At 32.6% G+C, this 17638-nt stretch overlaps 1 protein-coding gene and 1 pseudogene across 1 annotated transcript; one reads left to right on the forward strand and one right to left on the reverse strand.

The window, feature by feature from the left end:
* Positions 1-565: 565 nt before the first annotated feature.
* Positions 566-11782, forward strand: LOC108319877 (uncharacterized). The gene is made up of 15 exons (XM_017551174.2): positions 566-1027; positions 1406-1500; positions 1581-1694; positions 2931-3035; positions 3128-3199; positions 3929-4041; positions 4306-4437; positions 5896-5964; positions 6031-6118; positions 6460-6531; positions 6620-6720; positions 8034-8151; positions 10526-10585; positions 10738-10848; positions 11417-11782. Exons 1-15 carry the CDS (start codon positions 913-915, stop codon positions 11525-11527), a joined length of 1476 nt encoding a protein of 491 aa, XP_017406663.1. The 5' UTR covers positions 566-912; the 3' UTR covers positions 11528-11782.
* Positions 11783-16191: 4409 nt separating this feature from the next.
* Positions 16192-17638, reverse strand: LOC108319872 (shewanella-like protein phosphatase 2; annotated as a pseudogene).

Here is a 17638-nt window from a genome sequence, read left to right on the forward strand (position 1 = left end):
TTTATATTATCAATAAATAATTATTATGAAATTGAAACTTTATAATATACGACACATTGTGGTTAAATAAAAATGTAAAACTGTTTTATATTGTTATTGCATAAACAATTAACTTTAACCGGATTTAATTTTTATTTCCGAACTTTTATTTTTTAGTTTAGTCTTATAAATTTAAAGATTTCACATATATTTTATCATATCAAGTTATCATTTATTGATGTATAAAACTAATTTATTAACTCAATGATATTTGATAAGATATAATAAACAAGGCAGCAGCTACAAATATGGCTATAGTAGTGAAAGAACTAATGGAATGACTAATTTCACTGTAACACTAAAATTTCCTTAATACATTCTTACATATGAACCAATTAAAGTTTATAAACATCATAACTTTTGAAGTAATTATAAAAAAAAAACTATATAGAATTAAATAGTCAATGTATGAATAAATTTGTTACCTTTTATAGGATGATTTGTGATTTATTTACCATTTACCATTACAGTATTTGGATATTTTAGGAAAAGACAAAGGTATGAAAATTGAGCAAGGAGTGACTTTATTCAAGACAGAGCAATGACTTCTCCATTTTCAACTTGATTTTCCAAATTGCGAAGTTCAGAAGAAACCCGAAAGTTTAGTTTGGTGGAAAACGCATGCTTGCGTTGTGACCCACCTTCACCTAAGAGTCGTTTCATCTTCGTTATTGGTGTTGCGGTTACAGCACTGTGAAGTGTGACTGTGAATTTGGGTTGTGGAATTAGAAACCCTTTGTTTAGTTTACTCCTCTCTGCACCAAACTTTTTGATATACCGACTAAAAACGATTCCTTTACGCCCTTGCTGTTCCAAGTTTTGATTTTGTAAGGAGTGGTGCTGAAGCTACCAAGAGGATTGGCAGAAGCCAAAATGGCACATTTGCAAGAAGTGGATCGAAGCAAGGGTGATTTCATCCGTTTAGAGCGGGAATCTGTCATTCCAATTCTGAAGCCTAAGCTCATAATGACACTGGCCAATCTTATTGGTATTGCATTTGTTTGAACATTCTTTTGCTCAGTTTTGCCATCTGAAATTTGTCTCTCCGTTGTTAATGATGTTGGTAGTTATAAAATCATTTTTGGGGAGTGTCTGGACTTTGTTGTGCTCTGATTGTGTTGTGGTTGTCCTTGGAATTGAGACTATTGTTGAGGGTGGCAAAATCAGTGTTGCTTTTCCACAATTGAAAACAAAATTGAGATTGGTATTTCCGACCCTTTACATGATTTAGTTTTTGAGTGCTAATTTGTAGTTCAGATTTTTTATATCTTTAACTTTAGAAGATATTTGGCTCGTTTTTCTCCTTTTCTTTAATTCATTGTCATTAAATTCAGTGACTTGAATTCTTTTTGGGTATTATATGCAGAGCATAGTTCAGACCGGGCTGAGTTTTTGAAGCTCTCCAAGAGAATAGAGTACACAATTCGAGCTTGGTACCTTCTACAGTTTGAAGACTTGATGGTATTATTCGTTCCTTGATCTTTCTGATATATATTTAGATGCCTGGTGATTGTGGAGCTTTGATTTCTTTGTGTCTCCAGCAACTTTATTCCCTCTTTGACCCTGTACACGGAGCACAAAAGTTGGAACAGCAGAATTTATCCCCCGAAGAAATTGATGTGCTTGAACAGAATTTCTTAACATACCTTTTTCAGGTACTCTCTCTACTTCGCATTCAAGTGTAATTAATCTCTTGGGGATATCGTTAAAATAATATAAACTTGAAAACCTATCATGGATTATGGTGTTACTATAAAATGTAAATGCACCAGTCCCCCAGTGGTTATGATGCTTCTAGATTTTTCCTCTTCAGTTTTTTTGTCACCAAATTAGTTCCTCGAAAAAGAGCAACATCTTACACTAATCTTCAAAGATTATGTTACCAAATTAGTTTCTCTATGATCTAAAATGTCTCCACATGCGTTTTTATGAACTACTCAAGTTGTGACGCTGAATGGATGAATTTGGTAGTGGTTATCCTTTGAGGGATTAGTTTGGTGAAAAAAAAAAATCTTTGTAAGACCTATGTTGGTGGCACTCTAGTCTTTGGAGAACCTAGTAGATTTCCTTCAATATATAGTAACTAACCTACGGCATTGAGGAGGGATGAGGCAATATTGTTGCTACAGTCTTGAGTTCACCTGTGTTATTAGGATGGAAGAGTGAAAAGTCAAATGGCTGCTTTTTAACATAGAGTAACTGTTAGGTTTCTTGGTGACAAGCAACCCTGTTAGTTCTGGTTTGGTCCAGAAAAACACCAGAGTCTGAGACTTAAAACTGGAAAACAGCTTTATTCGAATACAGCCAAGGGACAATGCTTCCCTTCTCACAGGACGTCATAGATCCTGTCTATTCCTCTCAAATACAAAAACAACGTCCCCTCTACAAGACACCCCCTACCTATATATAGTCTTCCCCCTAGGAAAACTATAAGCCTAACAACCCCAAACCACCTAACAACCTATGTTCTGTTTTTAACTCCCTTTCTCATAACATAGACCCTCAGTCCTATCAGTAACAATGTTAAAAATTTGTTGTACAACACACTTGAAGAACTTGAATGAAGTAAAACAGTGTATTTTCTTATTACACTGGTACAATTTTACTACTGTATTTATAGAGTACAAAGGAGCATAATACAAAAGGTCAAGGCACTTCCTTAAACCCTAGCCTAATAGGTTGGTTCCCATACATAAATAATAATAATAAAGAAACATTACATTTCAACACAAACAGTAGGGTCGTTGATGATTAAGGCTAAAGACATGGGTTTTATCTTAAGGTAATCATAACAAATCTCATTTTCAAAACCTAAACAACGAAGAGATATTTTGTAAGTAAAATTTATACCCCTTAGTGGTTGAGTGAAGACTCTTTGATTCTTTATGTAGGTCATGGAAAAGAGCAACTTCAAGATAGTGACTGATGATGAGATTGACGTTGCACATTCAGGCCAATATCTTCTAAATCTTCCCATTACTGTTGATGAGTCTAAGGTTTGTGCATAATTCACATTCCTTTAATGGTATATCTAGATGTCTGTTTTTGATGTTAGTAGTTGCTCATATCTGTATTTTTGCTGATGAAGCTTGACAAGACACTTCTGAAGAAATATTTTGTAGAGCATCCTCATGATGACCTTCCTGATTTTTCTGATAAGGTATGGCTCTTAATCTAGTGTAGGAGGTACTTATCCCAGAGAATTTCATGGTTCTGTGGGGTTCGTTATTTTATTATCTGGCTGGGAATCTGTATATGTATGTGTCAGTTGTTCCCTGCCCCATTTTTAAGTTATTGTAACATTCTTAAAATCATTTTAGGGGAATGACCTTTCATTTTCAAGTTTATTTATTTTTGTTACAAATGATATAGACATTCTACAAGCTGTTTAAAGTTCAAAACCCTAACAACTGGTTTAGACAATGTTATATTGAAGTATTGGCAGTCCATCCTTGTTCGAGAAACAGAATCTTAAATTTTCTTATGAAGTTGTGAGTTTTGGACCAAATCATGAATCACATTGATTGATGCGACTGACTTTTGGTAGTGGTCCAATATCGGATGTTGTGATGTTAAGTTTTTAAATGAAGACCAGAACTTTGTAGACATCAGATATTATTTAGTTTTTGTTACTTGATTTGTTTGATGCTGATTTATTGTTGATCTTTCCCTCTCTCTGTCTCTCACACAGTTGTATACTTGCAGTAGAGGCTGGTTCACAATTATTATTATAATTATTTTAGTTGTTTGCAGTAGATTGGAAAAAATTATAGTTCCTCAAAATAAGTGAGCTGAACCTGCACATACAAATTCCAATCTAAATATTGTTGTTGTCCCTTGAGTTTAGTCTGATTGTGAAATGGCAAGCTAACAAAGCATATTATTTTAGTATGTTATCTTTCGTCGTGGCATCGGAATTGATCGAACAAGTGACTACTTTGTCATGGAGAAAGTGGACATGCTTATTGGACGGTTTTGGGCATATCTGTTGAGGCTAACTAGGTAAGCAGACTCAGTTTGGAATATTTAGTAGTTGACGCTATGAATATCCACTATTGATTATTATATTAGCTTGTCTCAGCAGGACATGTAAAAGGCCAATATGAAATAATTTATTGTTTCCATGGGTTATAGTCAATATGAGCTTCGTTGGTGTAGTGAAAGGCCATAAATTTTAATCTATTCATGTATGTACCATAATATACACAGCATGCTTCTTTAGGTGCTTTTTTTCCATACATCTTTAGAGAGCTGTACTGCTTGCAGGTTGGAAAAGCTCTTATCCAGAAGGTCAAAAAGGAGAAATAAGAAAAATCCAAAGGACAATGAAATTAACTCTGAAGTAGATGAACAGGACCTTTATGTTGAGCGAATACGTCTTGAAAATATGCAACTAAGGTTGTAAAATGCTTCTCTCTCGCCCTGCGTCATTGTTCTTGCTACTGCTATATTTCTTGTTTTCTTATTTTCTTTCTGGATGCGGGCCAGTGCCTTTATATAATTTATTAATTGTAATAGAAGCTTATTGAATGAGATGAATTTTGGCATGTAAGATTGACCATCATCCGCAAGTTGAATGTTAATTCTGAAAATTGATTGTTGGCATCTTTCATTCAACTTACTATTTAAATTCTCAGTCTATGCTCTGTACCTCATAAAATTTTGGTACCGAATGTTCATTACTCTGGAAATACAACCATCTTAGTAGTGTAAAACCTCAATATTAGGTGAAGGTCATGAAGCAACTGTCTTTAAAGCTTTAAATTAGTAGGTAAAGATGCATGAATGGTTTTATTTTATATTTGTAACATGTCCCTTCACTTAAGAGCCCTTTGGCCTTGTAGTATCAATAATTCACTGGTCACCTACCTTTTACAGAATTTGTCGTTTTATTAGAAGAACAAGGACAGAGAACTTTAAACTCTAGATCATGTGAACCCGGAAAGTCTGATACATTGTCCTGAACTAATTATCCTAGAAACTTGTTTGGTGACTGAACTATCTCTAACAATAAACAATGACAATTTCTGAGATAATTGTCAACTTGGATTGAGGTTTTTGGTCTTCATTAAGCTTGAGTACATGAACATGGAGAATTTTTGTGATGAAAATCTTAAACTCTAATACTTTGTACTGAATAAACTATTCTAAAATCCTTTTAAGTGACTAAACCATGTCAAAAACTGAAGTTGTTATATGAACTCATATGAATGGTTTTATATTACACTTCTAGCAATAAACATTGGTCTGAGATAATGGTCAACCTGGATTGATGTTGTTGGTTGAGTTCAGGGAATATGGGGAATTCTGTTGTGGTGAAAATATAAAACTCAGAAAAGTGAATTTAAGTACAATCTTAAAAAGTGAGTTTATGCCTTATTCAACACTACAAGCTCTTCGAAGATGGAGTTTATGCCTTATCCATTTATATGGTAAATTTTGACCATATATTTAATCAATATGTGATTGCCAATACATCTTCTAGTTCAATAGTAGCCTGCTAGTGGATGACATAATGGCCCTAACAAACCTTGCTAGAATAGATTTTGATACCATCTCAGAAAGTGAGTTTAAGCCTAACTTATGCCTACAAAACTAGCCTGAATGGTAAGAGTTTTACACACTTACATACTATAATTTAGTCGTATCTTTAGTCATTATGTGATCTCTGATATATGGGATCGGAAATTATTCAACTGTCTTAAAGTTCCACATATATTTAGTATATCTACTGATTTGTCTTTGAAGTATATTATGTTTCTTTCTCACCAAAATGCAGTGCTTATGCATTTTTTTTTCATAAATTTTTAATGTGTTGATTCTGTCACTCATGTGATTATTTGCTGCAATTGCTAGTTGTCGGAATTTGCTGGGCAAGACCTTAATCCAAGAACCGACATTTGATAGGATAATTGTTGTTTACAGGTAGATCTTCCTTATACATCAAACCTCTGTTGAAAATTTAAATCTAAGAAGCAAATTATTTTTCAGGAGTGCCAGAACCAAATCAAAAGATGAACGAGGAATATTTGTGAAGCATTTTAAAAACATTCCGATGGCTGATATGGAAATAGTTCTTGTGAGTTACCTCATTGTGAAGACTTGATATACTGAATATTATGGTTAAAATTTTGAATGTCTTCTGCTACATACTCAGCTGAAATATATATATATATATATATATATATATATATATATAAAGTCAAACAATTACACTAAGAAATTGAAAAGGAGTACAGACTGTACCACCTATGGTAGCTGGCTACAATCAAAACAGAGTCTGGAAACATCTTTTACACAAACTAGAAACGACGTCATATGCCATTAAACAGAAATCTAACATGAATCTCTTATAATTTTTATTAATAACTTTTCCCGAGTACTAGTAATGACCTATGTCAAGAACTTCTTACTTGACAGCCAGAAAAGAAAAACCCTGGATTAACACCAATGGATTGGGTCAAGTTTCTTGGATCAGCTATAGTTGGGCTGGTTAGTCTTTTAACCTTGATTTGTTGTTTATGTTATAGTGTTCTTGTTTTCCATCATCCTGAACTATTGAATCTAATGTTCTTATCAGGTTGCTGTAGTTAGTTCACTTGAAATGCCTTCAGCTGATTGGTGGGTCATCATTGCTGTTCTATCCACTGTAATTGGTTATATTGCCAAGACATACTTCACGTAAGTATGTTGTTGCTTGTTCCCTGTCATTGGTGATATATGCTGTTAAGATTTTCCTTTCAGCAAGCATACTGAGTAGATGTAATACTTTTAACAAGTGTTGTATCCACAAGGACTTATGTAAAATTTATAGTAATCATAATTTGTATTTGACTGGAAGTGAAATCTATAGAAAATAGTGTTTCAACTTGATTTTAGTTCCAATTTCAAACGTAAAATCTGCTAGATTTGGAATAAGAATGCTAAGTATTGAGATTGAACTTCACCTATTTCGTTTTCTGTACTCTCTTGATTATGTGTGTGTGTATTCGCTAAGTTACTTGGTGATATTGAAGCTCAAGAATCCTTCTAGTTCAAGTCTAGAACTATAACTTCTGATTCCTCAGTCATCATAATAAAATCCTTGCTTTAAGCTCAGAACTCGAATTAACTAATAGAAGATTGTGTGTGTGTGTGTGTGTGATTCAACCTCAAAACCTCAAATTTAAGATTTGTTTTCCAACCCTAACCTAATTATGTTAAAGAAGATGAGTGATGTGTGTGTGCTCTTCTTTCAGTTTGAAAGCAAAAAAGTGAGCTTTAAATCTTCTTTTCAGTTGATTGGAGGCCTTCTTCTCCTCCTTGGTGCTCTTCTTTCAGACCTCTCTCAAACCCTCAGCAAAGACACTACCAACCAAACCCTTTTATATTCTACAACTTTGCTCAAGCAAATCCTATGTGTAAAGATGAAAAAGGTACCTTCGCTTGAGTGAAATTGAGGCCAAGAGATCCGACTGCTTGTGCTGATTTTTGCTCAAGCGAAAAGTGAGTCACCTAAGCAAATCCTTCCCTGCATAGATGGCTTGATCTAAGATTATAAATTCTTATGCTTTCCCATTTTTCTAAGTTGTTGTTTTCTCTGTCCTTGATTGGTTGTTTTCCCATGAAATTTATCACTTGCTCCTGCAAAAAGATATACAAAAGAAACTATTTTATAATGAGAGGGATTATGATCTAAATTAAGGAAAATAAAGTTGTTAAGCACCCAATAAAGATCATACTTTAACTGAATGTTGCCACTTCACAGCTGTGAAAATTGCCTTCATATAGCTCTGAAACTTGATCGATTTTTGTTGGACACTAATCTATAGAAATCTCTCCACTGTTGACTTGTTAAATTGTTGTCTCTTCATTTTCTTTTTCATACCAATTCATGTAGATTGTTGAATTGTGTTCACATTATCATTGTTACACTCCAATAACTTGAGGTGTATGGAAGTAAATGCATTTGAATATATTTAACCATCGTGGTCCCTAATTTATTTTCCCCGTAGGTTCCAACAAAACATGGCTCAATATCAAAATTTGATTACACAGTCAATGTATGACAAACAACTTGACAGTGGAAAGGGTACACTTCTTCATTTATGTGATGATGTCATTCAACAAGAAGTAAGTCCCAGCTTCATGTATTGATAGTTTTTCTTTTCCTTTTAAATTAAATCATTTTTGATAATTTTTGTTAATGATTTTAGAATTGTTGCTCTAATGGTATCTGAGACTTGCCAACTTATTTCTGCTCAATCCTCAATCTTTCTTCCTTCAGTTTGATTCTGGCTGATCTGGGATTTGATTGAACTCTTGTTTCTTCAATTTGTTTGTTTTTGTTTCTGTGGGGTGGGTGCTAATTGATTTTTTTTTTCTTCAGTACCTACTGGTTTGTCCATGTAATTGTGCTTTGATTTGGTGTTTGGTTCTCTTTTGGGTGGATTTACCGTTCTCATGTATTGCTGTTACCATAAAATGTCATTTGGCAGTGCTGCTGTTGGTGCGAAAAACTGTCAATGTAGTTCCGATTTAAGGTTGCTTATTATCGTAGTTCTCATGTATCTGCCTGAATCTTACTATTCCATTCAAAATTAAAATTCATATATTTTGTGTCATAAGATCCTAGGCAGTTAGTTGTCTTAATTGAAAGAACACTTGTGAACTTGTCCCGTGAACCCAACCCTATTGACATGATATTTTATTAAAATTATATATACCTATATATATTATATTATATTATATATATATATATATATATATATATATATATATATATATACACACACACACACATTCTTTTAAATACATAAATCATCTATTTTATATATGGTGTTGTACAAAAATTATTTTGGATGGAATTTTTAGTGCTGCTGCTGATAATATTTAATGCCATGTTATAAAAAGCATGTTCTCTTATAAAAATTTATGGCAATTACTGCCTGTATATGATGTGTTATATGATTACTGTGAGCAATATGTTTTATTCTCTTTGACTATATGTTTATGACCGGGTTGTGTTTGACTATTAAATCACACAAACCTAACCTAATATGTATAATTATGATTGGTTTAGATAATAGGTTTATTCAAAAGTGACACACAATCAGCATTGCAGATATCCCTAAACCTAACTGGAGTCATGCAAGTTGCTTTTTCTGAATGCTGAGAAGCACAAATGAAAACTATTTTGATTACTACATTGTTAAACCATACAATTTTAAAATATAATGGTATGTGTCTGTTAATATTAAAGGAACATTGATAGAGTAGGGATTTTATATATTGGTTATTAAAATTTATCATCTTGGTGATATGTCCTCGTGCTAAATTTATGTCGGTTTCATTCATCGAAACATGCATGTAGGTGAGAGAGAGAGAACCACATCACCTTGTTTGTTGTTTGTTTGATCCGTACTGCTACACTAAATTGATATACGAGAATGGAATGTTAAACAATATAGGATGAGTTTCAAACCAACCTTTCATTTCGATTGGCGGATTTTGTTGGAAATTCATCTGATAGTGTGCACACTCATGCATGTGTGTATATCTTAGGCTTATTTGAAGTTCTTGTTTGACCATTTTTTTAACAAGTTTATATGCCTATGTCTTCTTACAAGGGCGGAAAACCTATCCTATTTGTTAGCAACCATGATCATATAGTAGCTGTAATTGCTCTCCAGTATACATATAAAGTTTAAACTATGTAAATTAAAAATTGGTCCATTCGAGATAGCAAGTCTCAGTTATAGGGTGAACGTAGGAGTTGGACATATTCGGGTCTCAGTACTAGATAAAAGGCCCATTTAGGATAGAAAACCCTACTTCATTTCATCTTGCTTGACAAGCTCACTACCCCCACTTCCAAATAATAAGGTGGATATTCACTGTTTTTAGGTCTATAAATATACCACTACACCATCACTATAAATAGCACACATTGAATGCTTGCAGCTGAAGGTCCCTCAATATCTTTGTCAGGAACAAAAACCATATTATTTGATACTTGAAAGTAGTGTAGCACATCATTTACTTCACTGTTATCGTGTATGGACAGAAATTAAAGTTGAAAGCTTGGTGAACCTAACTTCCCAAACGCAACTCCTTTAAACAATATCCTTCTGTCAAATATTCCCGAACAGAGTGAAAAGTATAGGGATACTGTTTGGAATGTCAGCTTTTACTTCTCAAATGCTCTCCAATTTGCAATTCATTTTTTAAAAGTCTAATAATATAAGAAATGAAAGTTTGAAGATTTTGAAAGTGTGCATGTATTTGGGAACTTAATATGGTTACATCATCTTTAATTTGGGTCTTAAGATTTTGCTACTACTAGATATTTGGTAATCAAGTTGTTAGATTGTTCGAAGATCTTTTTATAGATTCTTGTTGCTCCGTGTATTTAGAGTTTGGGCTCTCAACTGAAATTTAAGCATGTAACTATGCACCGTCAAACGAGTAACTAACGGCCACCAATCTGTAATTCTTTAATGTGTAGGTCAAAGAGGTAATAGTTTCATTCTTTATTCTGATGGAACAGGGCAAAGCTACACGACAGGTACACACATGATCATGAGATATTAGCAATCTTGTTCTTTTGTTCTCTATGCCACCTTCTCTATATTTAGAAATTCTACTATATACTAAGAAGAGCAAGATTTTATTAGTGCTGTCTAAGTACTTACATTAGTTGTTTGGTATATGACTCAGGATCTTGATCAATGGTGTGAGGAACTAATCAAAGAAGAGTTTGGTGAGGATTGTAATTTTGATGTGGATGATGCCGTTGAGAAATTAGAGAAATTGGGAATTGTTAATCGGGTGAGATTCCTCAAAAATATTTCTTTTTATTTCGTAGTGCTTATAAGTATATAAGACTATATCTCTTTAAAGGAAAACTGACCTTTTTTGTCCCCTGTAACTTGGTTTTATTATTCCCATTTCTTCTCTTATATTTATATCTCACTCTTTTAACAGAAGTAGGAAATTTCATCTATTTCTTTAAAATGGAAGGTAAACTTTAAAGATCACGAGGTTTTTCCTTTATTGCGGCATAAACAAACTTGTCTAAAATTTTATCAAATATGTTTCCTGGAAGCCGTTTAAGAATGGTTGAACTTTGTGCTTTGTTTGCCAGTTAGGGTTCATTCTTGAACACATTATCATTTTATAGAGTTTAACAGATTTTCAACCTAATTGAGAGCACCAAGTAAAATTGGAACTTTTTGTTTTCTTGATTTTGCTGTGTTCTTTCTTCAGTAAAAGCTACTTGGTGGTGTTATACACCATTATGATTACTAGAAGATAATTTTCAAACATTGTGACCCTCTAAAAATTTGTCAGAACCTTTTGATTCCTTTGTTGACTGGAAACTCTTGTTGTTATTCAGGATTCTGTTGGTCGGTATCAATGCGTTGGGCTAAAACGGGCTAACGAAATCATTGGCACCACTACTGAAGAGCTTGTCCTCAAGGCAAGACAGGGAAACATGGCTCCTTGATGGTAATGTCAGAAGGTTCTTATCTGTCTCATGTACATGTTGTTGGTTCATAATGATAAAATCCAGAAATTACCTTTAGTTAGAATTTCCCGTTACACACCCTTAGATTGATGTCCCCACCTCAGGATGGAAGTTAGTTTCTGCATTCTGTACACAATCTTCTGTATTTTTCATGTAAGTTTATGTCATTGTGTACTCTATATTTTATTATTTTCCCATTTGTATGTGTTAATAAAATCACAGTGTTTGGATTCACATTATTTTCAATCTTTTACGTGTAATTTAGTATAATTATCACTTTTGCTACTCTAACACTGGATTGTCTCAACTTTCTGTGACAATTATAGTTAAACCTTCATTGATGGTGGATTTTGGAAACATGAGAAGTTCTTTGAAAATTGAGAAATGTTAGTTTATGTGTGGGCTAATTATTTGTTACTGAAAACATTGGATAAATGGTTTTATGTTGCAATTTTAAGGATATGAATGTTAAAAATAAAACAATGAATGAATTTAAATTACATCTACTATCATGGCAAAAATACGTATCAACTAATAAGTTATCATTTTGTGCTAGCTATTGAAAAATTTATGAATTTATATTACAATGATAGTGTGAAATTCTTTGAAAAATTTATGAATTTATGGTCAAGGAATAAATTATTTACACCAAGGATGAGTTTAGGAGTTATTCCTTCTCATTGCATAAAAGTATCAACACAATTTTATTATTTTCTAGTAAGTAAATATAGCTTTAATTTCAAATTTAATTTTATGTAGCGAATCTAATATTTATCCATCTATGACCACTTCTTTTAATCGGTATAGTTGATATCTTATCGTGTCATTTTTTTAATCTATACTCCCATTTTAATTTTAAATTGAATTTTAAAATGTTTAGAAGAAAATATAAAAATAATCTAGTTTTGCAATATAAAACTTGTGTTTGAAAATATATATTTAGTATGAAGTTTAAGTATGATTGTAGAATAATTTTTGTTTAAAATATGTGATTATACATTTGGATTGTATAAAATTAAATATTTATGGATGAATTGTATTTTATAGACTTTTATATGGATCTAAATAGATTTAAGCTTATATTATAAATCACAAAGTCTTAAATAGATAAATTGAATAAGTATGACTATACCTTAGTAGGATATACTATTAAGCCTAAATTGGGATTATCTTCTAAAAATGATGGTATTCTAAAAATGACGGTAGAGTTGTTTATGACTTAGTAAGATAACGTAATGGGTTATCTCAGACTTTATAGAATATATTGATGTGTAATAATGATAATTTGTGTTTTCTTTGATTTTATCAAATCGATGAGGATGAGTAATGTTTTCTAATTACGTTTTTAATGACTCGTATCTAATGTCTTCAATTTTTCTCTCCTATTTTTATAAAGTATACATGATTTGACTCTTTAAAATAGAATTTAGTGGGTTTAATAGACTTTTTTTATTAATTTTCTCTAAATTATTCAATAGAGTTTTTAATTTAATTTTTATCTTATTAAGAAGAGTATATGTTGACAAATGTTGGAAAATGACAATGTGACCGTATAAACAATAACAGAGCATCAAGACATCTAGATGGTTGCATATATATAATGTTATTTTTTATTTATATTATTTTGTTGTCATCCTCTAAACATATTAATATCAATTTTACAAAATAAAGCACATTCACTCTTTTTGACCAAAATCATAACTACTAGACCAAAAAAAATGAGAAAATAATTTTGACAAAAATTATAACAAAAAGGGTTATTAAACCTTAAAATAGAATATAAAATAAAATGTAATTTTAATTATTAATAAAATAAAGAAAATATTTTCATATATTGCTCTTTTGTACTAAGATAAAGCTTAGGTTTATGAATATAATTTCACTTCTTAAACATTGTGAATTAATTTTATTCTTCCGTTAATTCGTGTACTTGCCTCTATTAATTACATGCTTGAGTTAAATTCCCTTCCATCTTTTGTCGTTGCGAAACGTTCATTATCGTTTCAAAGGAATTTTAATGCTTTAATAGCCCTATATGACAATTTTAATACCCTTAATTTTTCATAACTGCCTATTTTTGTTTCCAACAATTCCTCCCAATCAAATTATTTCATTATTATTTCTAACACATAGCTTTTTAACTCCCACAAATCCACAAGGGTAGAATTTTTTTTTTGTTCAATTAGATAATATGAATTAATATAAAAATCATTCAAATGTCGTTTAATTTTGTGTTAGTTTGAAAATAATTGTATAATTATGACAATAATATTCCAAATGAGACTTCTTAAAGCTTACAGAAAAATAGGATTTGATTTAAATTTAAAGATAATGGTACTCATATAGATTATAACAATGTATTTCAATTTAAGTTTAAAAAGTAATAGAAATTGTTCTAATTTAAAATGAAGTATCATATTTGAATTTGGATATAAAGACTCAATTATAGCACCAAAACTCTATCAAAAGGTTATTATATAATTATATCAAATACACATTTTAGTTATAAAGTTTATAATATAATGTAGATGAAAAATATATTCAACATTATTTCAAAAATAATAAAGAGTAAACTATTGCATCACACTTATTCTCTATATTTATATTATCAACTATTTTCTTATGATAGTTTCAAAGTTGTTCCTTTTCACCTTTTAGACCTTGTATTATTTATGCTCTCATGAATTAAACGGACATAATAGGTGGATATCAACACCACTTCAAAGAACACAGGACAAGTTAGAATAAATTTAGGTCATATTGTAAATTTAAACAATAGCTTTATAACATACATACATCTTTTAACAAGACCAATTCACAAATAGATAAACATCTCAGAACCTTCGAAATATTAGTTTATTGAGTACACTTTGAGACTATTACTATATAATCGGACAACATCTCTCCTAAGAGTATGACAAGGTAAATTTTATCTAGTAAGTTCGATCTCTTACCAATTGCACAGAGAAAAAAATCCTTCAACTTTCACAACTAGGTATCTCTCTTTAGATAAGTCTAATACTTAGTAGAGTTAGGATAATCTCATATCGACATATGTTATCAATACACTTCACATATCACCACACACAATAGTATTCTTCCCCTAGGAATAACCACATTTTCATTCCACATAATTCACATCAAAGCATAAAAGATTTTTCAAAATTTAAACTAATTTTACCATTCCATAATCGTACATCCTCGCTCAACAAGTATTCCCTAGGAAGAGACTTGCCTAGTGACCACAATACTTGCCCAACGATGCTACCTTGATGCTCTTTGAATTTGCTTAAAATCTTCTCACTCAACAACATATAGGGCTTGCTTAGCAAAAGAGCATTAGGACTAAATTTTCTTAAAATTCTCCTAACAAGACTTTCTTGCTCAACAATTAAGCTCACACCTTGCTCTTAGGGTTTTTAGCATTTTCATACTTGCCCAATCAGGCTTTAGCTCGCTCAACGAATATAACTCTTGACACCACTTTTGGCAAGCTCACTCAACAACAAATAACTAGCCTAGCGGGTCAAAGTGTTGGAGTTCTCGAAGTTGTAATTTTTCATTCTTGCTCGTTAAGTCATATGTTCGCCCAATGATTCTGCATAATTATGCATGTCAATTCTGATATGATTGTGCTCTTATCCAACTTGTTTAGGACTTTCACTTAGTTGAAAACACACAAAATTTTACTCATACTACACCCTTATATAAGTCCAATTAGGTCACGCAACCAATTCAAAGGTACCATCAACATAGACAATTCAATCACATATCAAGCATTAATTCAATCCTTCACTTCATACATTTAGAATCAACATTTTAAAACATATTTCACACAACCATTTTATCACAAGTCATTACCACAAAATTCAACTTCATTAATCATCTATAATTAAATTTAAAGCTAGCTTCCTTTACCTATTGTAAAACACTTAGGAATGTTCCTAGAATTCTATATCACACAAAATACTCTAACTACCTACATACCCAAACATCAGATCAAAAAATTAAGCATATCATTAAGATCACAATTCAACAGAAATTCACTTTGAGCATATTTGAGACACATGCATGATCATCACACCTAGCTGCACCTCAAAACTTTAAAATGTTTCTAAAAATGGAATAAAAGTGAACTTATCTTGTTTTCAATTATGATCCGACAATTATAAAGAATTATATGTAGTGATTTCACTTATGATTTTTGATCGTCAATTAGATGAAAATTGAATTTAAAATCTAAAGAAAAGTTAAAAAAGATTTTAAAGAAAGTTTTAGTGAAATAAAATGTTTTTATATAATGAATTATATTAAAAAATGATTTATATGATTCAACTTTTTAATAATAAAATAATTAAACATCATATTTTAAAAACTATATCTACTATTTTTTTTTACCTTTTAAGATCCTTAAACAGTAGCAACCTCGTTATAATTATTTAAATTCTTTTAGAAAAATGTAAAGTTGCAAGAAACCAAGTCCACTCTTATAAGTTATTAAATAGTTGGTTTAATACTTCTTTTGGTCCCTCGAAAGGGGCCAAATGTTCAATGTGGTCCTACGTTTTTTTAGAAGTTCAATGTGGTCCCAACTTTTGTAAAAAGTATGCAATTAAATCCTTTTTGGTAACGGCGTTAATTTTTTAACGGGCCAGCTGACAGGGTTGACTAAAGTTTGCTACATGGCTGTGTGAGGGTAATACGTGGCTGTGTGAGGTAATACTGTGCCCCATTACCATCCTCTTAACACCAGGAACCGTGGCCAAAACATGTTCAAGGGTGGTACAATCGCATTGCTCCACCTTGCTACGCGAGAATTTCCTCAACCATAGAACACTATCTACGGCCCGACAATACCGGGGCGCAAAGTGACCAGTCAACCCTTTAACCCAATCGCGAACCTCCTCGTTAATTTTCTCCAAACGCAAGAAGTGTGTTCGGTCAACAACCCACCGTGCACGAAAATAGAATCCCCAACGACCAAAACGGTGACGTTCTCAAACAGAAACCTATTTGCAATTGGGCCATTGGGCCGCAAAGCCGCGACCCGGGCCCGAAACCCATCATGGAACTCTTTCCTCACTCCGCGGAACGACGAGGGAACGCCTCTCATTGGGTCGTTCGGTTTTTCCAAACCGTGGCAAAGGCTATTGATTTTGTTCCCAACTTGGAACCACTCCCACCAAACCCTAAATTCCTCGATGTCGAATTCTGTTGCGAAGCGGAAATCGCCCTCAACGTTCATGATTTCGTGATTGTCGTGCATGGTGATGATTCTGCCTCCGCTCCGTGCCGCTTCACGCTTTAGCTTCTCGAGGAAGTAGAATATCTTCAGCTCATCGCCACCGCGGTCCAAGACGTCCCCGACCTACACGACAGTCGCGGAGCGGCCGATGTAGACATCGTCCGTGTCGATGAGGCCCGCAAGGCGCAAGGCCTGCTTGGACTTCTCGAGGCGCAAATCAGGTTGCGGTTTCCAATTTGCGCTTCAGATTTGCGGTTTCCAATTCGCGCTTCAGATTTCAACACACTTCCTTCACAATGATAAATCCCAAATTACCAATTTCTCTGAAACTCAAACCCTAACCTCTGATTTCTTAACCACAGTAATATACACACGTTTACCCTCTCACAACCACGTATTACCCTCACACAACCACGTATTACCCTCACACAGCCACGTAGCAAACTTTAGTCCACCCTATCAGCTGGCCCGTTAAAAAATTAACGCCGTTATCAAAAAGGATTTAATTGTACACTTTTTACAAAAGTTGGGACCATATTGAACTTCTAAAAAAACGTAGGACCACATTGAACATTTGGCCCCTTTCGAGGGACCAAAAGAGGTATTAAACCTACTATTTTTTTTTTACCTTTTAAGATCCTTAAACAGTAGCAACCTCGTTATAATTATTTAAATTCTTTTAGAAAAATGTAAAGTTGCAAGAAACCAAGTCCACTCTTATAAGTTATTAAATAGTTTGTGCGAATATATTTCATTGGGATGAGGAAGGATACAATATAAGTGAGTTAAACAAAAATAAATAACAACAGGAATCTCACATTTTTAGTATGAGTAAATAACTTCAT

The sequence above is a fragment of the Vigna angularis genome, chromosome 2 (assembly GCF_016808095.1).
Source record: "Vigna angularis cultivar LongXiaoDou No.4 chromosome 2, ASM1680809v1, whole genome shotgun sequence".
In the NCBI taxonomy this organism is placed as follows: Eukaryota; Viridiplantae; Streptophyta; class Magnoliopsida; order Fabales; family Fabaceae; genus Vigna; species Vigna angularis.